This window comes from Myotis nattereri (genome assembly GCF_964212035.1).
Source record: "Myotis nattereri genome assembly, chromosome: 7".
Classification (NCBI taxonomy): Eukaryota; Metazoa; Chordata; class Mammalia; order Chiroptera; family Vespertilionidae; genus Myotis; species Myotis nattereri.
Window position 1 is genome coordinate 64,531,282 of NC_138082.1, and position 25,767 is coordinate 64,557,048.

The window sequence follows — 25,767 nt, forward strand, 5'->3', positions numbered from 1 at the left end:
GTTGTATTTAATGACCTTATCATATTGGAGTAAAGCAAGGTTCAGTTAAGTTAGCAGAATAGTCTAAATCTTTTTGTTTCTTTGAAAATTGGAAAAAAAACCACAGGGCCACGGAAAGGATGTGTTGGCTGTAATGTGGGCACTGAGGGACCAAGTCCCCACAGAGGCCCTGGTGGCTGGGCACTGACGGAGCAAAGTCCCCGCAGAGGCCCTGGTGGCTGGGCACTGACGGAGCTAAGTCCTTGCAGAGGCCCTGGTGGCTGGGCACTGACGGAGCTAAGTCCTTGCAGAGGCCCTGGTGGCTGGGCACTGACGGAGCTAAGTCCTTGCAGAGGCCCTGGTGGCTGGGCACTGACGGAGCTAAGTCCTTGCAGAGGCCCTGGTGGCTGGGCACTGATGGAGCTAAGTCCTTGCAGAGGCCCTGGTGGCTGGGCACTGACGGAGCTAAGTCCTCGCAGAGGCCCTGGTGGCTGGGCACTGACGGAGCTAAGTCCTTGCAGAGGCCCTGGTGGCTGGGCACTGACGGAGCTAAGTCTCCGCAGAGGCCCTGGTGGCTGGGCACTGACGGAGCTAAGTCCCCGCAGAGGCCCTGGTGGCTGGGCACTGATGGAGCTAAGTCCCCGCAGAGGCCCTGGTGGCTGGGCTGCCGGAGCTAAGTCCCCGCAGAGGCCCTGGTGGCTGGGCTGCCGGAGCTAAGTCCCCACAGAGGCCCGGGTTCCTGGCATGTGTGCTTCTGTTCTGAGGTCAGCAGGCAGGCAGAGGCAGAGGCCAGGAGAAAAGAAATTTGAGTCAAGGGCACTTGATTTTGGATTCCTCTCTAAACCAAACCCCCACAAAACATGCTGAAACCTGTCTCTCTTCATACATTGAAAGTTACTTTCAAAGTACATGCGTGAGGGCTCTCTGAACAGCCCGCCTTCGGCAGTTTGAGTGTTTGCACTGAGATCAGGAACTTTGGGAGTTGGTGGCCAGATCCACAACTTTGCTTTGCCACCTCCTATTGGTCAGTTTCTTGATCTGTCACGTGAAATATTAGACCTTACTTAAAATCTGATATCCAAAACGCTAACAGAAACCTGTAAACTTTACAATGCAAATGTTTAGAGAGCTTTAGTGGAAAGGCAATTTCAAAACTCCAAATAGAACCAATAAAGCCTTGATATCTAAGTTTCACAAAATGTTTTCTAAGCATTTCATATCTTTTATCTGATTTTTAAAAAAAAATTAACTTTGCCTCCAATTCCCATACTTGAGTGTGTCCCATAGAATTCACTTACAGGCCAAAAAAATTAAAAAAATAAAAATCTGTACCTGGGTTGTTTGTAATAGAAAAACTCTTTAAATGAAGATTTAGAAAATAAATTACCAATAGAATAAAGCATTTTGAGATCAAGTGATTTTTTGTCTTAATAGATGTCTTAATGTAACATTTTTGAACTGTTGCTTCAGAAAGTGGATAAAGGGCTCTGGATTGCATAGGAGGCCACCTGAGCTCTGTCCAGGCTCCGTCACCGTGGAGCAGAGCTGGCCTGTGTTACCTTAGTCTCTTACCCTCACTGTGTATCACACTGTGAATGACAAGACTAGTAAATGCATAGTCGCCTCCTTTAAAAGTCTAATGACATGTTATCCACTAGGAAACCCATTCTTATTTGAGTCAGATGATACCAATTCATTAAAATAAAGGTCACCAAATTAGATTAGCAAATGAAGGGTAGTTCTCTTGATATTTTTCACAATTCACCAGCATTGACACAAACATTCTAATTGTTGTATACTATAATATTTGAGTCCACAGAGAGAAGGCAAAAATAACCGACTGTTGTCACAAGTTTAAAAACGTGGCTTGTAACATGCTTCAATTCATTTTCTGTTGGGTATTTTTTTAAGATGTTGAAAGTGAAAAGAGTTTTTTTTAACCACTAAATGTTTCAGTTGAAGAACTTATGCAGCTGAAAAGAAAACAAATTTTAGAATTAGATGAACCCGAGTTCAAATTTGATTTCAGTTATATATGATCTTGGACAGTTAAGTTCTCTGACATTCAATTTACTCATCTGGAAAATGGGGACAATGATGCCTTATGCTTTGGAAAGCTGTATATGTTAGAAATAATCTAGGTAAATCACCTGGTACATTAGTAGGTACTTAATAATAGCTATAAGTAACATTTTAAGAATAAAGTGTTTTCACCTAATATCTACCTAGTATGCTAGGAATATCCAGCAAAACTTACAGAGATAATTGTGACCGTCATCTGCTGTCTGACTATGAATGAATGCCCAGCCTGGGTGCTTATTGGATGGATGAACAAAGTCAGTGTAAATAAATATTTAGTGTAAGCAATTACAGTGACAGAACATTCAGTGACACAGTTCACTACATATCAAAAAGAAAAATGGCATTAGAGACCTCTTCGATGTTCAGCTCATCAAAATAGTTATATTAATTAGTAAATCTACTCATTTTCATAACCAGCTGCATATTCAATCTATGTATATTAATTAGTATTTAATTTTATTAAGTTTGATATTTTAAAGATTCTTACTGACCTAAGTTTTCATCAAGCACATGCTCTCTGTTAGCTTACATATGACTGGTCACATCCATATCATTACTAGACATTTATTCTTACCCCTTTTAGCTATTTATATGCCAGCACTTTTCTTACATTAGTTAATTTTAAACTTGTGTGTTTTGATACTCCCAACACTGGGAATCCGGATCCAATGTTTTACACAGATGCGAGGAACAAGAAAATACATGTTTAAGACTATATAAAATAAGTCTACAATTGACATCCAGATGAAACAAGAATATAAATAAATGTTTGTCTTTACATATAAACTTAAATACATCATTAATAAAATACATACACTTTTCAATATGAACTGAGACCTGAAACAAAGTAAGTTGAGGTAAGGGGTATCAAAATGTGAAGATATAATACAACAAAACGAACAATTCTCATATAAATGATTGAAAGTATGCTTAATAAATATTTAAAATAGTTTCTTATTTCACGTAACTTTAATCTGATAAGTGCACAAGATTAAATTTTCATTTGTGTGGAATTATCTAAAAAGGAATATGAGTCATTGAAAAGCTAGAAGCCCATTTGTAATAAGTATCCTGTTAAACACAAAACATAGTTTCATGAAATTCCTTAGACTAAGACTATCAAGAAGGCACTAATGATTTCAATTATCTTCTCCACTTCATATTCTTTTTAACACAAGAGGCCAATGAATAGTTCTGCATTAAATACTGACAACAAGACAACACGAACATGAGTTGTGGAGGATGGCAGGTGTAGGCAGTGACACTGGGAAGAAACACTTGATCTAACCATCAGTAACAAAGATGTAGGTCACAGTGCTGTCCCAGCAAGGTCGTACGATACAGTCTATACATGCCTGTACAGCAGCTTATTATTAGACGCCTCAGCAGTCTTCTCATTTTCAGAAGCACTCTGGTTTTTAAAGCCCACTATTTTCATATTTAAATTTTGTCTCAACAACCACCTTTTATTTTCTCCCTGGCATTTCCCACAAATCTCCCAAATCATTAGTGCTGTGTTTTTGGGTATTCTTTCTAATGTTTTCATGGCCAAGTTTTCTGATGTCTCGATGAAGTTCCCTCTTTACATTTTTTAAAATAATAGTATCTGAGGAATCTATTGCACAAAATGCAGTTCTTTCTAATGTGTCTGCTTTTAAATAGACTTGTCTCCATTAATAGTGGATGAAAAGATACAATAAATTTGGGTTCAAAACCTAAATGTCACTGCTAAAAATAATGGTTTAGTTCTACAAGAAAACTGTAAAACAATATCAAGATCAAAAATTCTGGAAATCAGGTTTTCAAGCCTTTTTTTTTTTTATTAGAAAACTTAAATTATTACCCTTTTTAAAAAGGGAGTAGTCAATATCCATTTTTTAATTTTCTCAAACAAATAATAATAAATGATAGCAAACTAGGATAAGAAAACACATTAGAAGACAGCTTTCTACTTCATACAACTTCTGGTTACCTCTTCCTATCCATTCACCTATTTCTGGTCAGCAGCAAGAACAGAACATCCGTTTATCTTTGCCTTTTTGGGTTTTCCAAGATGAGCTTCATTTACCTGAATACAAACAAAAGCTAGGGGACACAGATCTTATATTGCAAGAGACAAGAACCTGGCTCATAAGCCAGCATGCCCTGCCTTCTATGGCTTCTGTAGTTAAGAGTCCAGTGGTTACACGACCAACTGAAAGTTGAATGATATTCGAAACGACACAGATTGACAACAAATAACGGAAACAAATGGAATCCCCATGGCTGTTGTTTTTCCCTAGTAGACAAATCCCTAGCATTCTGTAAATAACATTATAAATACTAAAGAAACGATGAGAATTTCACAATGGGGAAAGAGGATCATTGCTTATCATAATAAATATTTTGGTACAAACTTTAAAAAAACGTAGAAAAGTTTAGTACCTCTGGGTACTTTTTTCTAAGAAAACCATACCTGCTTCAGAACTTGTTTGATTATAGCTGCTAACAATGCTGTTTGGTATCACTGGAGTGGAGGACGCTGAAATTCTTGACTGAGGTGGATTGGGATGTAATGAGTTTCCTAAAGCCATGCCCGACTGACTGAGCGTCCCACAGTTCCCGCTAGCCTGAATCTGATTGATCAAACCTGCAAGATGGTGGTTGGGGACTGAATTGTGACTGTGAACAAAGTTAGTGTTTGCGTTGTGGCAGTGCACGGCTTCCCCTCGTACAGGGATGTTCTGTGTCAGTGAATTCTGAAGAACACTGGAGTTCACACTGGGGTCTGTAAAATGCAGCTGGTTAGCAGAGCAAGGCAAAGCAGTATTGGAGGCCCCACAACCCGGGGTACTATTGCTACTCAAGTGAGAGCTTTGACAACTCATAGACTGTAGTAACTGAGACATTGAACTGATGGGGAAAGAACCCTGACTTTGCTTCCTCAGCAAGTCGGGTCCAGGTTTGGGAACTGAAGAACTATCCATTTGAGACTGTCTGAGCAAACTCAGAACTGTGGAAGGAGGCTGTTTTCTTTTCCGCAGTGAGTCTTTTTGCTGAGACATCAGCTTATCTCTTAGCGCTGCTCGCCCACTTTGCCCTTCACCTGTTGGGAGAAGCATGTTGGCAGTAGGAGGGAACATGGTGTTTAAAGTGCTATGTCCTTCAGTGTTGCCACTGCCAGCAACAGCTCCGGAATTGCTACTGCTGCTACTGTTGTTACTAGCAAGTTTGTTTTGATTTGCTAGCTGTGCTTTGGCTGCTGCTGAGAGTAAACTACTTGCTGGAAAGGAGGCAGCATTGTGCTGGTTCAAGATCTGATTTAAAGGCATTCCCAGCAAACCAGGCTGACTCTTTACAGAACCACTTCCGGCAGATGCAGCAGGAAAGGCGGCACTGCTTGGGGTAGTTAGTACATTACTCATTCCAGCAATTAATGGGTTAGGGATATCCTTGTACTGATGATGTCCATCGGACTTGGTGGAAGGGCTTGATGGCATTGATGGCCGTGGGGACCCTATTGTTGACCTTGGTGACCTGGGTGGAACCTTAATACCACTGCAAGCCGCTTGGGGTCCTAGAGGTGGCATCATGAAATTTCCATGATCTGATGATGTGGAAGATGAGCGTGATCTTTGGGGCGAAGCCTCAATCCTTCCGATTCCAGCCCCCATCATGTGCACTGGGGACGTCACTGGAGAAGGGGACAGGGAGGTTGAAGCTGAATGCTGAACTCTTTGAACATGACTCCCATGATTCATGTGACCAGGTTTTACGGTTGGCAAAGGGAGATTACTTGGCAAAGGAACAACAGCAGGAGGCATGCTTACATTCATCACAGGTACCTGAGAGTGGACATTTGAATGGAAACTAGTTGGATTAATGATAACAGGGTTCTGATTCGCCGGTTTACTAGGAATAGGGTCAAGAATGCCAAGTGGATCTTTCTCAGATGTTAATGGCTTTTTCTGAAGAGCACAAGAAGGTGGAGGAGGGGGAGGTGGGCCGTGGGGTAGTTTGTGGTGGAACATTGCTCGTGGTATTTCCATATTATTTGAAAAATTACACATTGGTTTTTTCATTACTGGACTCTTTGTAGTCAAGGTTGGGGAAAGAGGTATATTAGTCCTTCCAGCCATTGCACAGGATGACTGTACAGGAGAACCGTGTAGCATTACTGAAGGTGGAGAGAGAGGAGTCCTATTCAGGTGAATAGGACTAGAATTGGGAGCTCCATGAAAACCAGGATTATTTCTTGTGAAAACATCAGGGCTTCCAAGTGGGTCAGTCCTCGGAGAGATTGAGCCATCTCCATAAATCTGGGATCCTGACGACGCTGGGCTGGGCAGGCCTCCATGGCTGCCACGGAATGGAGATTTCTGTCCATGTTCACTGCTGCCCAATCTTTGCCGGGGGTAGACAGGGTGGAGTTCTTGTTGCTGGCTTCCAGGCAGTTCTTGTACATAGAGCCTTCCCATGGCATTTGATGATCCCATCATTAACTTGAAAGGATGCTTACATTCAGGCATTACAGAATTTGTAATTCCTTCATGAGACTTATTTCTTACGGATCTTGGAGTTGCTGCCCGTGAAGGTACTACTGGAGTCGCATCTGATGTGAAAGAAAAAGAAAAATCTGTTAAGTCATCTCAGTTCTTTTGTATTTGGGGGTGGGGGATGAGGAGGGAGGAAAAGAGGAAGGAAGGGCAGCTGGAAATAGAACTTTGCAAATAGAAGCCGTGCCTCCATGCAACTAGAAATTCTCCACTCTACATTAAATTTTGATTTAGAAGTGCACATTATTCTCCCTTAGTTGGCCAAAGGTCCTCAGTTAACTGCTCATTATGCTTGTTTGCCTCTTATCTGTTGAGAAAGAATGAAAATCTGAATCAGTTCATACTGACATTCGCCATTCTAATACTATTTAGAATATGTAAAATCAAGATTGACAGCCCACATAGAATTGATGATGCTACTATCTTGTTGAATTTGAAATTTTTAGGAACACAGTTACAATAGAAAATTATTATCTGTGTGGCATATTTTCTTGGGTGATTTAAATGAATTGCCATTTTTACCAGAAAATCTGTTGCCCTATAAATGTTTCTGTTATCTTACTGAAACCTCATCGGGACAGCTATAGAAACACTTCTGTATCCCAAACATTTTCACTGTAAAAGAGTCTTAATTTTTGTGAATTAAGTGAATGGAGTTCAGAATCTTTTATAATGGGAGTGATGACAATGGTAAATGCAGTGATACTGCAATCACACCTAACTTCCAATCAAGTCTCTAACACTGCAGTTTCTTTGATGTTAACCAGTCATTACTGTAAAAACAACTTTAGCCAGTCAACTCAGGTAAAAGGCTGCAATTCTTTTATTAGGATAGAATTCCTATGCAACATTTAGACTGCCAAATCTTTAGTACTGGGTTCTAATTGCCATTCCTCTTCCTACAGAGTGCATCTCTCCCTCACTGGCCTTTGGAGTCCCTTCAGTCCCTTTGGAGATCAACGGAATACAGGCAACAAAAGCAAGCTGGCCCACTGGACAGAGCTTTCACTTTATCTTGTTAGAATTCTAGGTTCAAGTTTTTTAGCCCCTAAGGATGTTTCACTATTTTATAAAGTTGTACCTTGTAAAACAGGGATAGTAAATAAAATTGATTTCCTAGGCCAAGTCCCATCAACTGGTCCCATCAACAGGCTGATTAGAGGGCTATGATGGAAAGGCTGCTGAGCCTTGCTGGGCTCTGTAGAAAATGCCACTGAGTCTACTACAGGCACAGGGGTTAGAGTGGCTTCACTCATACTATATGCTGGCCATCCCCATTCTGGGACTTACAACATATTGGCAAGTACACCTGGTTTCATTTGCAATCAGAAGTACACCTACTTACATGGATACCTGCACATCTAAGATAAATATACTTCTACCTGCGAGGCAGTACACAGATCAAATCAGATAATGTTTTTTTTTTAAGACAGTGCTTTGTCTTAAAAAATGAAATCCAGTTAGGGTGCATTCAAAAAGTAAGAGAATGCAGCGAACATATATTTTTCTTTGGAAATGTGGGCTTTCTGTTTCTAGCATGGTGAAGGTTCTGGATAGAGTAATTTCTGAATATATGAAAAGTTGAGAACCAATGATATAAGAGAATTGTAGCAGATAAACTCAACTGAACTTATTTTCTTGTTAAAAAGAGATTTTCAAAGTTTGCAATAAAAATAATATATGAAAAGTAGTTGGGTACTAGGCATGGCTCATGGTGGGAAGGCAGGCACCTGTATTAGCCTTATCACAGGACTGACTGTGTTCTCCTCGGGAACAACACTCTAGACTTGTGTCTTTTCCTGGGTATTTCTATAATTATTTATAGTTAAGTGATTAAAAATGTAGACATTGGCATTTTTAAATGTACAACAGACAGAAAAAAACATACAACAGAATTTAGAAAATAGTTGTGTTTTAGAAAGGATTTCTTCCATACCTGGGGAAACCTAGTTACCATCTTTAAAATAATAGGAATACTAAATAAACAAATAAAAGTCATGCCGCTGTTATGTTACACGTAGGAACTAAAGTATTAGGAGAGCTGGCAAATATAAATGCTAGGTACCCATCAAGGGCTTTCATGTAGACCTTTCAAAAGAATAAGCAGAAAGTAAATGTATGTTTATGCATGTTGGAGTGAAAATTACTATATGAGTCTTCTTAACATTTAAGGTTGAGCTTTAAATAATTAAATGTTAAGATAGATATCAATTTCATAAAATTATGAAGTTGATATAAATGTTATGTCTGAAGCTAGTAAAAGAGACAATTAATCCAATAAAGTAAACCATTGTAAGAGTGGATGGAGATATGCCTCTTAAACCAGTTCCAGTTAAATATTTATCTTTATTTTTTAATAATGAAACTTGTTAAGATATGAAAAGTTGAGAACCAGATCAAGACTCTGTTATGGTCATTAAAAAGGCAACAAGGCAGAATGTAAAAAGAGGTAAAACTGTTTGATATGAGACAGCAGCAGATATGAGCATATACAAAAGTGAAACCATAGCTATGTTGAGGTGGCAAGATATCGGTAAATGTTAAATAATTTATTACTATTAAATGTCTTTAAACTGTGGCAATATTTGTTTTTAATTAAAAAAAATGTAGCTCATCAAAAGAAAAAAAAATCCCTTAAAAGACTGTTTTTTCTTACATACCTCAGTGGAACAATATTTTTCTGATCATTCCTGTTCAAGCGTAAAGGTTAGAGGTTATTGGGAAGGAGCTCTCTGGTCATAGCTGCTAACTTATCTCCCCGCTCTCCTCACATGAGTGCTGAGTGTCAATCTTTACCTGTCCGATGTCACAACTGCTCCTCTTTGTAAGTCCATAATTTGACCCCAACTTACCTACACAGGCTTAATCTTCCCCTCAAGTCAGATTAGTTTCCACATTATCGATTTACTCATTCTGGACAAGAATTTTCTTATTTCCCTCATATTTCTAAATCCTGAAACTTTCCAGGTTGGTTCAAATCTGAGTTCTGCTGTAAAGCCTTCTCTGATCACTACAGGGGCCACTCATCAGCTGTATTTAGAGCTCTGCAGAACATCACTTAGCTTTCATAAGCGAACACTTTGGCACTTAGTCACATTTTATTCTGAATTACTATCCAAGTGCTAAGTAGATTGTAATATTTTGGAGGGAGTTTATATACTAGCCATTACAAAAAGAAGTTCCCCAGTCTCAAATCATAATTCCACAGATTCATATTAATCTTAAAGGTCAAAAGTACCTTAACAATGGAGTGATCAGATGGATATAACTATACACAAGCAATCAAACTTAATGTCATCAATATGGGATAAATTGACATTATGTACCTCCTGAGGAGGACATAACATCACCTGTGCAGTATTCCTAGCAAAAAATTTTTAACTTGAATATAAATGAGGAAACAATCAGGCAAATCCAAATTGAGGAACGTCCTATTAACATTGACCTGGACTCTTCAACAATGTCAGTGCCATGAAAGAACGAAAGATGGGGAACTGATGCAGAGTAAAGAAATGGAACAACTAATTGCAGTGCACAATCTTTGATTGCATCCTGGATTAAAAAAGAAAACTTGGTTTAAAAATAACTATAAGAAATTATTAGGACAACAGGAGGAATTTGAATACAGATTACATATTAGATAATATTGTATCATAATATTATATCAGTGTTAAAGTTCCTAAATGTGACAATTAGATTTTGGTTTGTGAGGAGAACGTCTGTGTGTGTTGAACTATTTAGGTGCCAATTTTCATGGTAATTTCTAAAACAAAATTGTTAATTGGTGAATCTAGATGAAGGGTACATGGTATTCAATAAACTGTTCATGCAATTTTTCTGCATTGTGAAATTTTAAAAAAATATGAAAGCATGCATTCATGCATACAGGTGTGTTGGGGGAGGTATAAAAAGTTCCTAAAAAGGTAAGATCTACTAGTAGGTGCTCAATAAATAGCTATAAAATGACAGAAAAAAATAACACTGCTAGTTCTTAAAAATATTATTAGTTGCATTTGAGGATTTGATACCACACATTCAAGTACAACCTTAAGAAAAAGGCTACCTCTGATTCCTAAAAATTTGTATCACTTTCTCTTTTGTTAGCCCAGCTCCATACCCGCATAATATGTGCATGTGCTAATCAGACTCTAATTGTTTAACTAGGTGGTTTGGATAGGACATTTTGGGAAACAACTTCATGGGATTTTTCAGAATGAGTTTGCTACTTGTAATAAAATGATAAGACACTCATAACTTTAAAAGCATTGTGCCTGTTTGAAAAGTGGACTTGGAAAATGCTTGGCAAAGTGATCTCCCATGACTCCGCGAGGAGAGGAGGGGGTGGGGTGGGATTCCTAAACCCTTCCCCAGGTTACATACTTGTTCCTCCTCCGGGACTGGTAAGCACCAGAGAAGGATGTGGGGCTTCCATGCTTTTATGAAGTGTGGCCACTGCGATGATTTTCCTTTTATGGATGCATAGCTTTGTGACATCTTCATCGGCTTTAACATCTTCTGCAGTTCTCTGCTTCACAGCAGCTCCCGGATCAAAATTAAACACCTGGAAAAAGAATGGCCTCAGTTTAGAGGATGTCATAAAAGCATAACATAAAAAGTTGCTTTGTTAAAACATTCCTTTACATAGATTAGGCCATCAATATGAATAAAACTTTCTCAAGTTATTTAAGAAAAGCAACTTTATGTAACTTAATAGTACTCTGGCTTTTAGTGGCACAGTAAATAATGAAAATTATCCTAATTCCACGATAGCCAAGATAAATATATGCAAAGGTATATTATCTACATTCCCTGATGTTATATTTCCTGCTGTTATAACAGTACAAAAATAGATGAAGTTCAGTTTAAAAATCCAAAAGCTGACACTTCTATGTGCTAACTTTTCCTTTGGCTTTATTTTATTACTATATTAATATTACCTTTTCACCTATTAAAAATCTACTCTTCTATTAAAATAATCTTATTGTGTATATATTTATGAGATGTTTCAAATGCTTTTTTCTTTTTTGGAATGAGGTGAAGGTGACACAAATAAGAAGAAAAAAGGTGTCTGTTAATTTTATTTCTAAAATTAGCACTATAATAGATACTCAGAGAACAAGAACCTGCTTCCATAATAAATAATATTTTATCATTTTAAACAGTTTTTACTTTCTACCTTGCAAAGGAGTAAAACCGTTTCACATTTTGAGTAGGAAGGTTCAGTTCAGCTTCATCATTTTAGAAGCATTGGTGGCAGATTTATCAACACCAGTGCTAAAAATAACATTGCAGATTGAGCAGTTACAGGAAGGGAAAAACTACTGCACTATTAAATGGTGAACATAGGCAGAGCTCTAATAAAATGTGCAAAAATGGCTTTCATAAAGTATTTAATACGAATATAGGTTTGTCACCTTTGAAAATGACTCTGGGATTTGAACCACTTTCCACAGTCATTAAGCATTCCAAAATGCATGCAAAAGATACCTAATTAGATAGCCTTTAAAATGCATATGTGATTGGAGAAGTAATATAAAAACGAAATGCCAAATGAGAAAAGCTAATATACGAATCACCTAGAAAAGAGAAAACTGCTGATAGAACTGTTGTGAAATGGTTACCTTGGGAAGAATAAGAGGACATTCCAAGCCACACTTGCATGTTCCGTCAGTAAGCAGGTATGTTTTAACCTGCTCCAAGCAAGATAACAAAGACCCACTGGGACTGTAAAAATAGTTCAAAAGAGCATCAGGAAATAATTCTGACTGCACATATCATATGAAAAAAGGCATAATTTATAGTCTTACTGTCCTTCACAGGATAATATTTTCCTACTAGGGAAAAGCATTCTCTTTGTCAATATTATGCTAGATACTAAATTATAGCCTTTTAGCACCATCACTCTTTCTTTTGAACCAAAATATTTCTGAGAAAAAGACAGATCTCCCTAGAAAATTAAATAAGAGTATTTGGAAAACCAAGCGTGGACTGGGATGGGGGAAAAATGCTATTCTTAAGACGACAGGAGCAGGCAGGAAAGGAACAAGAAAACAACATGAAAGTAATCATTATCATTTTAAACCAGAAGATCTACTTTTGAAGCTGTTGGAGGAAAAACTGAAATTTAGGAACACATTGGAGGTCAAACCAGAAAGTCACTAAGTGTGTAAAAGTTGGAGCTAGCAAGTAATCTTTCCTTTAATCTTGGAGTCCAGAACCAAGTCATCCCTATGTAAAAATAGGTTTCTTTTTTTTTTTTCCTCCCTCATCCATGTGTTTCTTTGAAGATAGACCTGTGTGGCCCAACTCAAATTACACTGAAGAGCCAAATGGTACTGACAAGGAGAGAGGAGCCAAGCAGATCTGACAAAGGATGAAGGGACTCTTGAGGAAAGAGGACTTTAGGTGGCAGAAAGGGGTGCCTTGCGGATCTTCTGGCTGGTAAATGGGTACTGCTGCCAAGGTTATTACTCTTGGTTTTTATTTTTATTTTTAATTTTCTTTGATTTTCATTTACTAGTATAGTGAGGGTTAGTTTAAAATGGGCAATTTGCATTTTAAGACTTCTATTATTAAAATACTGATTTTGACAACCTTGAAAATTATTACACACTTTTCATTCAAGAATGGTCTTTTATTTATGACTGTTTAGCAAAACCTTCACTTACACATTCTGATCCAATTTGGATTTGACCAGAAATAATACAAAGGATTACACTACTAGGGGTAGACTATTCTGCTTCTACAAAAACACAGGGAGCAGTTTTGCATCTACAAGTGAACCAACTTTAAAATGCAATTCATGTTTTATTTATGGACAATCATGTAAGTGACTTATACATATAGAAAATCTCAATTAAAATCCTCAACTTTGTCAATTCACTCACTCGTTTATTGAGGCTAACAACGTTTTTCAAATGATCTGTAAAAAATAATAATTCCCATCTTATCGACTTGAGTTCCATGACAGTGGTAATGACCAGAGGTGTTGGAGGTTTGCTAATTTACATAAAACACAATCACCCAACAGTTATCATGTGTAAAGTTCATGAGTTTTGTGACAAGAAATTGCCTAACATTTTACAGCTAAAGAAGGTGTACAGACTGAATCCTAGAGGAATTTAATTGTAAAATTAAACCTGAAGACAAGAGTTCCTGAATTCTATTAGAGTATTCCACTCTAGACACTTCAAAAACACTTCCTCTCAGTCAGTCAGCTGGCCTCTTTTCTTCAGCTGTACCTCTTTAATTAACTTTTTAAAGTAATAATTAACGTAAAAAACAGCTACAAGTCTTATGGCATGGATAACGCTTAGAAGATTGGACGCAGGTGGAAAATTTAATGTGCAGCCTCAACTCCTCCCTGAGGCAGGAGCAGCTGGAGACAAACCTAAAAATTACAAGCAAACTGCACATTGAGAAGGGAGCTATAGGAGGGCTAGCCCCTTATATGTGTCCAAGCAGTAATTTAACTCCTTACAAACAAATCAAACCCATACTGCCTTAATTTATTTGAAGGTGTTTTACCTTATCTGGCAAAGTCAGTTTTCAAAATAATTTTTAGTGCAGAGACTTGGATTTGGAGAACTCACGTTAACTCACACTAACAGATAGCGGAATCTACCTACACGTGGAAAATCATGAACAAGATAACTGACAGATTCCCAGACTTAGTAGCTTGTTTTAATTTAGTTTTCAGCAATCTGAAAAGCTGACTGATCTTTCATAGGAATGAAGATAAAGTTACAAAAATTAGATCTTCAAGATCCTAGATTCATTTACTCTAAGATGGATACATGTTTGCTCCTTACAGACTAGAACAATAATAATATGAACAGTAACACTGACACCTTGCTATATTACATTAATAACAAAGTATTTCTGGCAGTTTGTTAACAGCACCGGCAATAGGAACACTTGAGAAAGTGACCTGTGTGTCCATCTTAACAGGACAGGCTCCACATCCCCTGCTTTCGTATTCCTTCACTCCTCTTAATATAGAGCACATCTTTAGCATCCCAGAAACAAAAGAATTATGTGCCAGAGAATTTCAATTGGTAATTAAGTTTACCTCCAGAAACACCTTACATCAAACAAACGCAGGACAGACTCTGAACTGTATTTTGAGTTGTTATGGCATGAAATAATTTATGTTTATATAACAGCAAATACCTCATTCATATAAATACATCTTTGAACAAATGAAGAATTCCGTTGAAGCAGAGATACAAATAACTGCATTTAAAGTAACAGCATTCATATCATGATGCGACGTGATAACTTTTAAAAAGTTCTATTTCTAGTAGTCATTTATTACATAACAAAGAGAGATTTTATGGTGTCCTAATTTTTCATATAAACTGCTAAGTAAGGAACATAGGTGTCAATTATCTATAATAATAAAAGCGTAATATGCTAATTAGACCTGACGACCTTCCAGGGGTGCGAGGGAAGCCCTGGTCCCGGGTGCCAGAGGGTGCTGGGGGAAGGAAGGCCTATTCTTGCACGCATTTTGTGCATCGGGCCTCTAGTTCAATAATAAGACTGAAACTTCTTGCCAACAGTTCAGTTATTCCATTCAACTTGTTCTGTAAGAGATACTTGCCCTCAAAATTCTGTAGAGCAGGCATTTGCATTTTATTTGTATGATTTTTATGTGAGAGATGAAGAGCCATCTCCATCGTGACCTTTTCTTTTTTACTATAATATGCGAGGATATAGATTTAAAACAGTGCAGAAAAATAGGAAAATTATTTGTACCTAATATAAGGCTTTAAGAAGTCTACTAATTAAAACTGCCTATAAATATAAACACTCCACCTTCCTTTGGAAAATCCAGCTGAAGCACTCTGGAGGATAGAATAACATTGTCGAGGGACCTTGGGTCTATTTCTAGTGTTTACATTCCCTTGTGAATGTGGTAATGATGCCTATGTTTCTTTTAGAAATCTTCCATTTTTCTTTATCCTTGTTACAGAGATAAGCAGAGCGACACGTTATATAAACACAAGTAATGCGTAAAAATTCTCTCTTGTAACCTAAGGCAATTTACATCGCAAAATAGGGCAGAATAAAAACAGTTGAATATTTCCAGCACAAAGTTCATTTATTCAAATTTATTTGAGGTGCTGTCAGTCACAATATTTTGCTCCCTCGGAAGAACAGGCTCTACCTCCTTAATTTTGGAACTGCAACTTGGAGGTAACATAGGTAGTCATAAGGGCTCACCTGACATAAAGCACTCCATTGTGATCCACACGGCGCTGCCAACCCACAGGAACTTGTATAGCTGGAAGACCTCCATCCTTGTCCCCTCCGTCACACTCCTTGCCTCCATTCATTTTCTGTGTCTGCTTGGGACGCTCCAAAGATATCAGCAAGAAGATGATATCCTTATATTACAGGGCATGATGGCCTTCAAAAACGGCCAGTGCAGCATAGCTGTTCCCAGACTGTACAAAATGCAGTGGGATGCTCCGGCTCAGTTTGGAACCAAGTCCTTGAAATCTGCCATTGTGGAAAAAATCAGTTTCCCATTATAATCTACATTAAATAACCAATATTTAATTCCTAAGGATGGTCTACATGGGTAAAGCGGAGTGCTTCTGGCTAAGGAAAATCATATTCACTAATGCTGGTACCTGTCTGAAGTGGGGGACGGGAGGGGGGTAAAGTTTTTAGTTCAACATTTTGTCTTGAACCTTGATGTTGGACTAAAATAATCTCTACTCTTTAGAAACCAGTCTCATTTTTACAATGCGAGTCGGTTAATATTTCCAGGTACTACCCGCCTTTATAGGCCACATTCTTTAAACTTTCTCTTCATCTTCCAATCTGAATCCAAGATGTTGCAGGTTGGTTCATCTGATGTTTTCATGTCTTCAAAATTCCAATAATGTAGCCTGAAACATATATAAATATATAAACTGTATATTAAATGTTGCAAAACTAAGAACCTGTACAATTATAAATAGAATAAACTGTTAAGTGTACCAAACTACTTTGATGCCCCCTGCCATCAAAATCACAAACAAATTCAACTTGTTTTCTTCTTCTAATGATCCACTTAAACCAATTTGCTTGCTCTTCACCACATGAAACTTTCTAATTACTAGAGACCGACCCATAATTATGGCATCTCACTCACACACACACACACACACACACACACACACACACACACACTCCTTTAATTCACAATAAAAATATCTCTCTCAAAACCTCTTATGACTTGACAACTGGAAAGTTATGTATTAATCCAATCACAACTGATCACTCTACATGTCCTTATGATTTACTTTTTAAATCATCATAGTATCCTAAAGAGCAAAAGGTTTCTGTTTTTAAAAGAAAAATAAAAAGGAAATAAACTTATAGAACACTTCCAAATATAACAGAAGGTTTTCCCCCAATGTTCTTGAATCCAAGAGTGGAAGTTGCTTTATAGTTAGGAGTTAAAAGCTCCCTTCTATTATGGGGCATGCTCTCTTAATTCCTTTATTGCATCACAAGGTCCTGTTGGGGGAGGACATATTAGCTTGAACCAGCAGGAATCGCTGCTGGTCTAGAATGCTTGTAAGAGGTCATCTTAAAGGAACTGTTAAATAAAAAAAGATGAGAAATACATTTTAAAAAAGATTTAGTACATAATATTTGCAAAGATTGTATGTCACAGTTGCTGGCTTATTTGTTGTGGTAAAGAAGACTTTTTATAATCAATTTAATATGTAGTGTATGATTACATTGTGAGACTCATGAAACTACTCTAAAAAATGAATAAAAAAATGTTCTTGTATTATATGAGAGGAGCTTGTGGTCTGTGATAAAAATTCCCAGGACAGCATCACCCAAAGATTCAAAAAGTGTTATATCTCAAATAACTTAATGGAAGCCAGGTGACATGCTTTGGAAAGCTATGTCAAATGACTTAAGATTCACCCGGAAGTACTAGTACTAAAACTGTTTCAAAAAACTTAAATTAAAAAGTCATTATTTTAGCCCTGGTTGGTGTGGCTTGGTTGGTTGGCACGTTGTCCTGTGCCCCAGAAGGTGGTGGGTTTGATTCCCACTCAGGCACATACCCAGGTGGTGAGTTTGATCCCCAGTCGGGTGAAGGAGGCAGCCAATCAATGTTTCTCTCTCATACCAATGTTTCTCTCTTTCTCCCCCTTCCTCTCTCTCTCTCTCTCTCTCTCAAAATGAATTTTAAAAGTTAATATTTTAGAGACTATGTTTAAATATACATGCATAACAATCAACAAATTAAACAGTGTATGTAGACACATAATTACTTAATCTATATTCCTAAAAGTCTACATTTTTAAGTTCAACCTAAACCTTTTTTGGATCTCTTCCTTAGGGAAGTAGGAGAATGCCTTGCAGTAAAGAGCATCATGTAGTCAGGCATATGCCTATTTGCAGCCTCAGGTCTGAGACAGATTAAAGGTGTTGTAATGAAATATATACTCATTTAGCTAAAAGTTGGGAACCATGGGTATTGGTGTGGGAAACATTGGCAAGGCAGTGGGAAGAGTAGCAAAAGTCTATTGGGGAAAATGTGGGTATCAGGAAAAGTGCCAAATAGTAACATTCCCAATGGTGTCGCAAGCTGGTGATTGGCACTGTTGGGCCCACTCTGCTGTGTCTATGATTCCTACTTGCAGGCACTGCATCCTAGTTCTGTCTTCCATTCACTGCACCTTTAACCAAGACCCCTTCTGATCACGTATGTGTTTACTCATGTTTTATTCAATAGTTAGTGAGCGGCTGTTATGTACTAGGTACTATGCTGCTAGTATGTCCTGTAGTTCAAAGATGGTAAGACACTACTTTATCCAGAGCCTAGCATAACGCTTGGCACTACAGTGCTGCTCGGTGTGGCAGAACAAATAGAAAGGCAAGTGGGATGAAGGGAGGATGAGAAAGGACAGAGAGAGCAAGGAAGGGTCAGTCCCTCTTTCTCAAGGAGTCCCCGGCCGAGGGGCATACCCAGTGCTGGTGACAAATGTGAATGGGAGAGAAACTTTGTGCCACCCTGGATCCCCAGTTTTGTCAAACAGCAACAGACCCTGATGATTGAAACTTTTTATTTTTTATATTTTTATTTTTTTATTGCTTAAAGTATTACAAAGACTTTTTTATTTTTTAAAGTCCTTTTTCATGCTCATTTTATTACCTTGCTTTTCTCCTAAATAAATCTCTTCAGTGGTGTCTGATCATTAGAGATCACTCTCATTTTCTCACTTTTGAGTTTTCTAACCCCCTGATGACTTTTTGTTTATCTGCCTGCTCTAGCATGTGACTCCAACTTCCCTGAGACTGGCTGGCTGGCTCTGTTGAGTAATTTGTGATCTGCCAGATAATAACATTGGAGTGATTCCTGCCAAATGTCTCCCTCATATTTCAACAATTAAAAATACAAGTATCTGATGGCTGGGTTTTGCGTACACCAGAAGTTCTCAAGGCCTGGTCCCGAGACAAGCATCATCATTGTCAATAACATCTGGGAACTTGTTAGAAATGCAAATTCATAGGCCTGGCCCCAGTTACTGAATTAGAAACTCGGGGGACAACCTGTTTTTTCACAAGCCCTCTCTGTGATTCTGATGCATGCCCAAGTTTGAGACCAGTGGCTTAGAATAACACCCTTCCTTCCCCCTTCCCAAGATATGGCCGGTTTTACATCTCCACACCGTGAAGGCAGCCAGCCCTCTACTTCCTTTTGTCTGTGGGAGAATCATCCTATTTTTGTCCATTCGTCAGCCTTCTAGAGGCAGCTCAAGTGTAAGGGCCTTAGAAACGCTGGGTACAGCTATTGGTTATTTATCTGTAAGCGGCTCTAATTTTCTCAGCATTCATTTTGTGAATTTGGAAAATGCAGAGAAGTTTGAAAATGAAAATAAAAATGGAACTGTAATCTTTCTGCTGAATAGTAACCACTGCAAACATATATGTACCTTCTCTTAATTATTGTTTATAGAAAATTTTAAAAGCACACATAAGAAAGATTAATATAATAAACTTGAACTACCATTCCAAATTCACAATGTAAGCATTTTGTCAGTTATGTTTATTTTTTTAAATTAATGACTTAGAAAACATTACAAATGAAGTTAAATACTATCCCTCACCCCCACCCTATTTCCCTTTTTAGTCTCATTCCTCTCCCTCCCACCCTAAAGGGCACCACCATCATGGTTCTGATGGTATTATACACACACACACACACACACACACACACACACACACACAAACACACAGACAATATTTGGTATTATTATATGTATTTTACATTTTTATGCAAATATTACTATATACTGTATATCATTTGGCAACTTGCTTTATAAAATTCAACATTGTTTTGAGAGCTACCTCTATTGAGATATATCGATCTATCTCTCCTGCAGATATATTGATCCAATTCATTAATATTTAACATCTGAGTAGCACTTTATCATATGACTAGAAGCCTGGTGCACAAAAATTTGTGCACTCGGGGTGGGGGGGTGTGTGGTGTCCCTCAGCCCAGCCTATTCCCTCTCGTAGTCTGAGACCCCTCAGGGGATGACCACCTGCTGGCTTACGCCTGCTCCCCAAGGGATTGGGCCTAAGATGGCAATCAGACATCCCTCTGGCAGCCTGGCAGCCCTCGGGGGATGTCCACTTGCCAGCGGGGAGAAGACCGAAGCTGCAGTCTGAAATCCTTAGCGCTGCTGAGGAGGCAGGAGAGGCTCCCACCACCACCACTGTACTGGCAGCCATCAGCCTGGCTTGTGGCTGAGCAGAGCTCCCCCTGTGGGAGTGAACTGACCACCAGAGGGCAGCTCCTGCATTGAGCATCTGCCCCCTGGTGGTCAGTGTTTGTCATAGTGATCAGTCATTCCCAGTCTTTCTGCTGTTCGGGTCAGTTTGCATATTACCCTTTTATTATATAGGAGGAGGATAGAGGCCTAGTGCACGGGTGGGGGACAGCTGGTTTGCCCTGAAGGATTTCCTGGATCAGGGTGGGGGTCCCGCTTTGGTGCCTGGCCAGCCTGGGTGAGGGGCTAATGGCTATTTGCAGCTAGTCACACCCCCTTTAGGTTGGGGGTCCCCACTGGGGTGCCTGGCCAGCCTGGGTGAGGGGCTGAGGGCCGTTTTCAGGCTGGCCGGTGACTGAAGCTCCCAGCCTCTCCTTTTTTTTCTTTTTGTTTTTATTCTGGGATTTATTTACCTTCTATAATTGAAACTTCGTTGCTGTCACTGGAGCCGAGAGACTGCTCCAGCTCTGAGGCTACGGCCTGCTGAAAGCAGGTATCTGGGGTTTGTTTAGCTTCTATAATTGAATTGAAACTTTGTTGCTTTTGGAGCTCAGAGCCAGGCCACGGCAGGCGGGGAACCTTGGCTTCCTCCATCACTGGAGCAAGCAGGCCTCCTGCTCGCTTCAGCTGCGTGGCTGCCGGCCGCCATCTTGGTTGGCGGTTAATTTGCATATCACCCTGATTAGCCAATGGGAAGCATAGCGAAGGTATGGTCAATTACCCTTTTTGTCTTTTATTACATAGGATTATACAACTACTTATCTATGGGTATATCAATCATATTAATGTTCGGTTGGAGGGTCTGCACATTTTCAACTTCACAGGCATTGCCAAATTACTCTCCAAAGTAGGTGCACTGATTCCAAATTTTTTCTATGTATAAATGTGTCTTTTTGCTTTCAACATTGAGTAATTACAACACTTTGTCTGGAGCATTTTATTATGGCATTAAATATTTTTCCAAATTAAGGCTTTAAAATGCTGGGTAGAATTTTCTTGGATAATTGTATATAATTATTTAATTATATAGATTTTTCTCCTAAATTCTCACAATTTACAAATAAATCTAATATAAATATTCCTGTGCATAAATCCATGGTCATTTTGATAATTCATTTAGAATTATTTGTTAAAATAAGAACTGCATAATTTTAGGGCCCTTCATAAATTTCTGAATGTGCCAGGAGGGCAATTTTAGGAAAGTACTTCAGGCCATATTTTTCAAACTTTTGACACCCATACATGCCCTCTTCTGCTAAATATTAAAATCTATTCTTTGTGCCTCCAAGATTTTGATAAGTTTATCTTCCATATAAACCCATCATTCAAGAGTTAGTCAAGCTTTATTTTTTGTAGTTTGTATTATAAAAACATAGTTTCTCTTCTTTTCTAATTTTTATAAATTTAATATAAAAAGCAACATGATCTACCACATTTTCCCTTCACCTCTCCTAAAGATTCCATTATTACCCACCATATTTATATGGCTTGTTTAAGCCCAACAGACACAAGTTAGACAGAAACAATATTGTGATATGAAAAGTACCTCCATCTCATTAATATTCTGGATAAAGGAAAGATCTTATACTCATGACATAATTTAAATTGATTTCACAAACAGTTTTAGTGGTAATAATAATGAAATTTAAAAAGTGGTGTGTGTGTGTGTTCTAAGGTGAATACTGTATATGTCACAATTCTACCAATGTTTTCATTTTCTTGCTTCCTTTCAATATGAAAATTACTCTATGAGAATTGGCTTTTGGTGAACTGAATTTTAGTGACTTGATTTTTTTTACCTTAGCTTTTTCTGACCATGAAGAATTCTAATTAGCTGTCACCTCTTTACAGAGACTCTTCTGTAAACCCTAGGTATTCTCTCACACTTTTGTTAATTCACTGACTCCTCCTGATTTTTTTCTTATCATTTATTTGTTTATTGACTATCTCTCCCCAAAGGAATGTAAAACTCCCTCAGGGCAGGAATCTTTCTCTCTAGGACTTCTTATATTCCCAGTTCCAGCTGTAGTCCCTGGCCTTAAAGGCTTCCTGAAGATTATGCATATTCTAAGTAGTCAACATAATTTTCTATCCTGATTTCTACCATGTAGGCTTATAAAGTTTTAAAAACACATATCTAAAATAAAAAAGAGGATTTTAAAAGAAGCCAGTAAGTATGTATTTTACTGACAAAATATACAAAATGATTTTTTGTTCTAGATTTGTCCCTAATGATCTCATAATTTCTGAGTGTAGAAAAAGTATAGTAGAGCTTCTAAGAAAATTAATATGCTAACTTTCTGCATCAGTTTTATTTATTAAGTGGACTATATATAACACAATTGAATTTAATGAATGAATGAAGCACTAAAATAAATAAATGCAACAATATAAAAATTAAGCATGATTTTAAGTAGTGCAACAGACCTTTTTCTCAATGCTGACATTCTTGTCAAACTAAGAGTAAACTCGCTATGCAGTGTTGATGTAAATTTTAAAAGTTATACCTGAAACACCATGAAGACTAAATATCAGAGAATATTACCTCAAGAAAATAAGTAGATTCATAAATGTTTCTGAATAACATCAAATATAATAATAAATTCTTCTGAATAATGGAAGACAAACTTAATGGTAAAAATAATGAATTGATTTTTGAATCATGTGATATGAATAAATTCTATTAAAATGTAAATCAGATAAAACACCAATATTTAATATGTTGTATAATATAAATCATCATTATAATTTATAATACTATAATTATAAACATAGCTCATGAAATACTTAAAGTTAAATAAGAGTAGCACATAAAACCTACCTCTATACTTAAATGCCAAAACATATGCACACAACAGAGATGTGATTGGATTAAAAATAACATCAGCATTAGCATTTTGGAGAGTAATGTCTGAGTGGCTACAACATAATTATCATTTGATTGGGTAATAAATGTATATACCCATCATCTTTCCATCATTATTAGTTAAGTGATGCTCATTAAAGTAACCCTAAATGACATTTCCCCTTTTCAATTACCTTTCACCTGTGTATCAATTATTTAAATGGCTCCTTCATGGCATTTAGCCAGCTCCCTCCATCCAACCTTACCATCTGTTTATTCCACCTTTCACCTGTTTATTCCAGCTATGCATTTTTACTTATGAGCACACTTATCTTGCAGTTAGATCTTCTTTTCATTTTTAAAAAACCGTCCAATAGATCAGCCCCACTTTCACTCTGGTTATTATTTCCATTTGGTTCTTATCTTCACTGTCCAGCCACCTCTTCCAAAACACACCTCTCAGATATATCCTTTGTGAGAGACTTAATCTCTTCCAGGCTCTCCTTACTCACTCCAAGTGACTCCCAGCACATTTATGTTTGCTTTATGCTGATGTACCAGGATTCCTTACACACATCTTCTCCGCCCTGACCACTGACGCTCCCTGGTTCCACATCTCCATGCCCTTTTAGTACAGAGGGATCACACCCATGTAGGAAGGCTACACTTTTTCAGAAACTCTGAAGGTAAGGGAGTTTAGGAAAGTCAGAGAGTCAGGCCAGCCTTCAGTGTCAAGGTAACAAGCATGCTGGCCTATGGCCATCTATGGTCAGGAGGATTATTTGTATCAGGCCATTACTTGCTACCACAGTTCAGCAACTTACACATTCTAGTCATATAACGGCCTTTAGAAAACTAAATGCTGAGTGTAGTATACTGCACTGACTACAAATATTTTGTACCTCCTTCCATCAGCAAGTGGGATTACTCTACACCTTGAATCTGGGCTGGGCTTGTGATTTGCTTTGACCGATGGAATAGGATGGATGTGATACTATTGAAGTTGAGACTAAACCTCAAAAGGCCTTGCATCTTCCACTCCTGCTCCTTGTAATGCTACTGTCACATGAACAACCTGAGCTAGTCACCTTGAGGACCACACACCAGGTGGTCAGCCAGTCCAGCTGAGGCCCCAGACGTGTATGTGAGCCCAGCCAACACCATGTGGAACAGGGATAAGTTGGACAAGCTAAGCCCAGCCTAGACTGCCAATCTACAGAATCAAATAGCCAAAAACTATAGTGGAAACAAACTGAAAGTCTAAAATAGGGTTTTACGTACATGAATTACAGTATTGAGAAGCTATGTAGCTCTACCCTTTATAAGCTTGTGACCCTGGGCAAGCTTTAAAATTTCTTCCCTTATAGAATAGAGATTATAGCCTTACAGAATTGATCTGGGGATGCAATAAAAAACTTAAATCAGTGCCTAGCTCATCATAAATATCCAAACTGTTATTACTTATACATAGCTATTAAAATCATGTTATAGAAAATTTAACAGCATAGGAAAGGTCCATGATATTGTCAACTGAAAAAGAATACTACAAAGTTGCATTTATAATTATAAACCTTCATTTACCAAAATGCTACTCTATATGTATATCTAGGAATAGAACAGGGCTATCTTCCCAGCATTAGTTTGGGTAGTAGGAACATTTTTATATTTTCATTGTTTTTCTGTAGTTTCAACATTTCCTATAACAAAAATGTATTGGCTCTATAATTGGAAAAAATATTATTTCAAAAAAATTAAATGTTATATCTATAGACCAGCTAATTAATATCTTTCAGCTCCTTAAAAGCATTATGGAAACTTTTACGAAACAGTTACAGGCTTTGCACCTCATACTACGCTATCACTGCTCTTTCTGTTTTAGCCAAGTAGAGAAAAAAGATATGGAGAGTCAGAAAGAATACCCATTAACCCGAAAAATCTAAATACTAGAGAAAAAAATTAAGACCATCCCTTTGATTGGTTCTAAAATGCCCCAGGGTGTCACTCATCTTTTCTGCTTAGGCTACTGTCTCCCATCCTGACCCTGCTGTTCTTCACTAAACCAGCACCTATTTGTCTCAGTTTAAATGTCACTTCCTCAGAGAGGCCTTCCAGGTTTCCCTAGTCATAATTGGCTTTCCAAACCTAACAGTAATTCACCCATGTTACTACATATAATTGAACTTTCTCTTTGCCATTGCCATTCTACCTGACTGCAAAGAAAAAAAATGATTGAGACAGTTAACTTCAAGTAAAAGCCTCGCCTTTTACCTTTAACAATATAAGGAAGTGAAAAATGAGGATCTGTATGCATATGTAGAAAATGCTTCCTATTCATTTTACCTTCTTAAAAGGTAAAAAGTGAACAATCACCAGCTCTAAAATACATATCCTTAAAAAACATTTAGAAAATAGTTTTAAAGTATAGTAATGTAACAGAACAGCTATTAATTAATTGATAAACTTATTATAAGTTTGAGGGAAAATAGTTTATAATTTATTTCTATATTTCAGTTACCAGCATAATTTG

At 37.8% G+C, this 25,767-nt stretch overlaps 1 protein-coding gene across 1 annotated transcript in view; it reads right to left on the reverse strand.

Moving 5' to 3' along the window:
* Positions 1–25,767, reverse strand: part of MBD5 (methyl-CpG binding domain protein 5) — a 402,271-nt gene that overhangs the window by 43,832 nt on the left and 332,672 nt on the right. The window contains exons 6-9 of the mRNA XM_081096408.1: positions 15,825–16,498; positions 12,218–12,320; positions 10,977–11,157; positions 4,517–6,652 (exon numbers count right to left, since the gene is read on the reverse strand). Coding sequence (XP_080952534.1) covers positions 4,517–6,652; positions 10,977–11,157; positions 12,218–12,320; positions 15,825–15,937 — 2,533 coding nt within the window. The 5' untranslated portion in view covers positions 15,938–16,498. The remainder of the gene's footprint in view (positions 1–4,516; positions 6,653–10,976; positions 11,158–12,217; positions 12,321–15,824; positions 16,499–25,767) is intronic.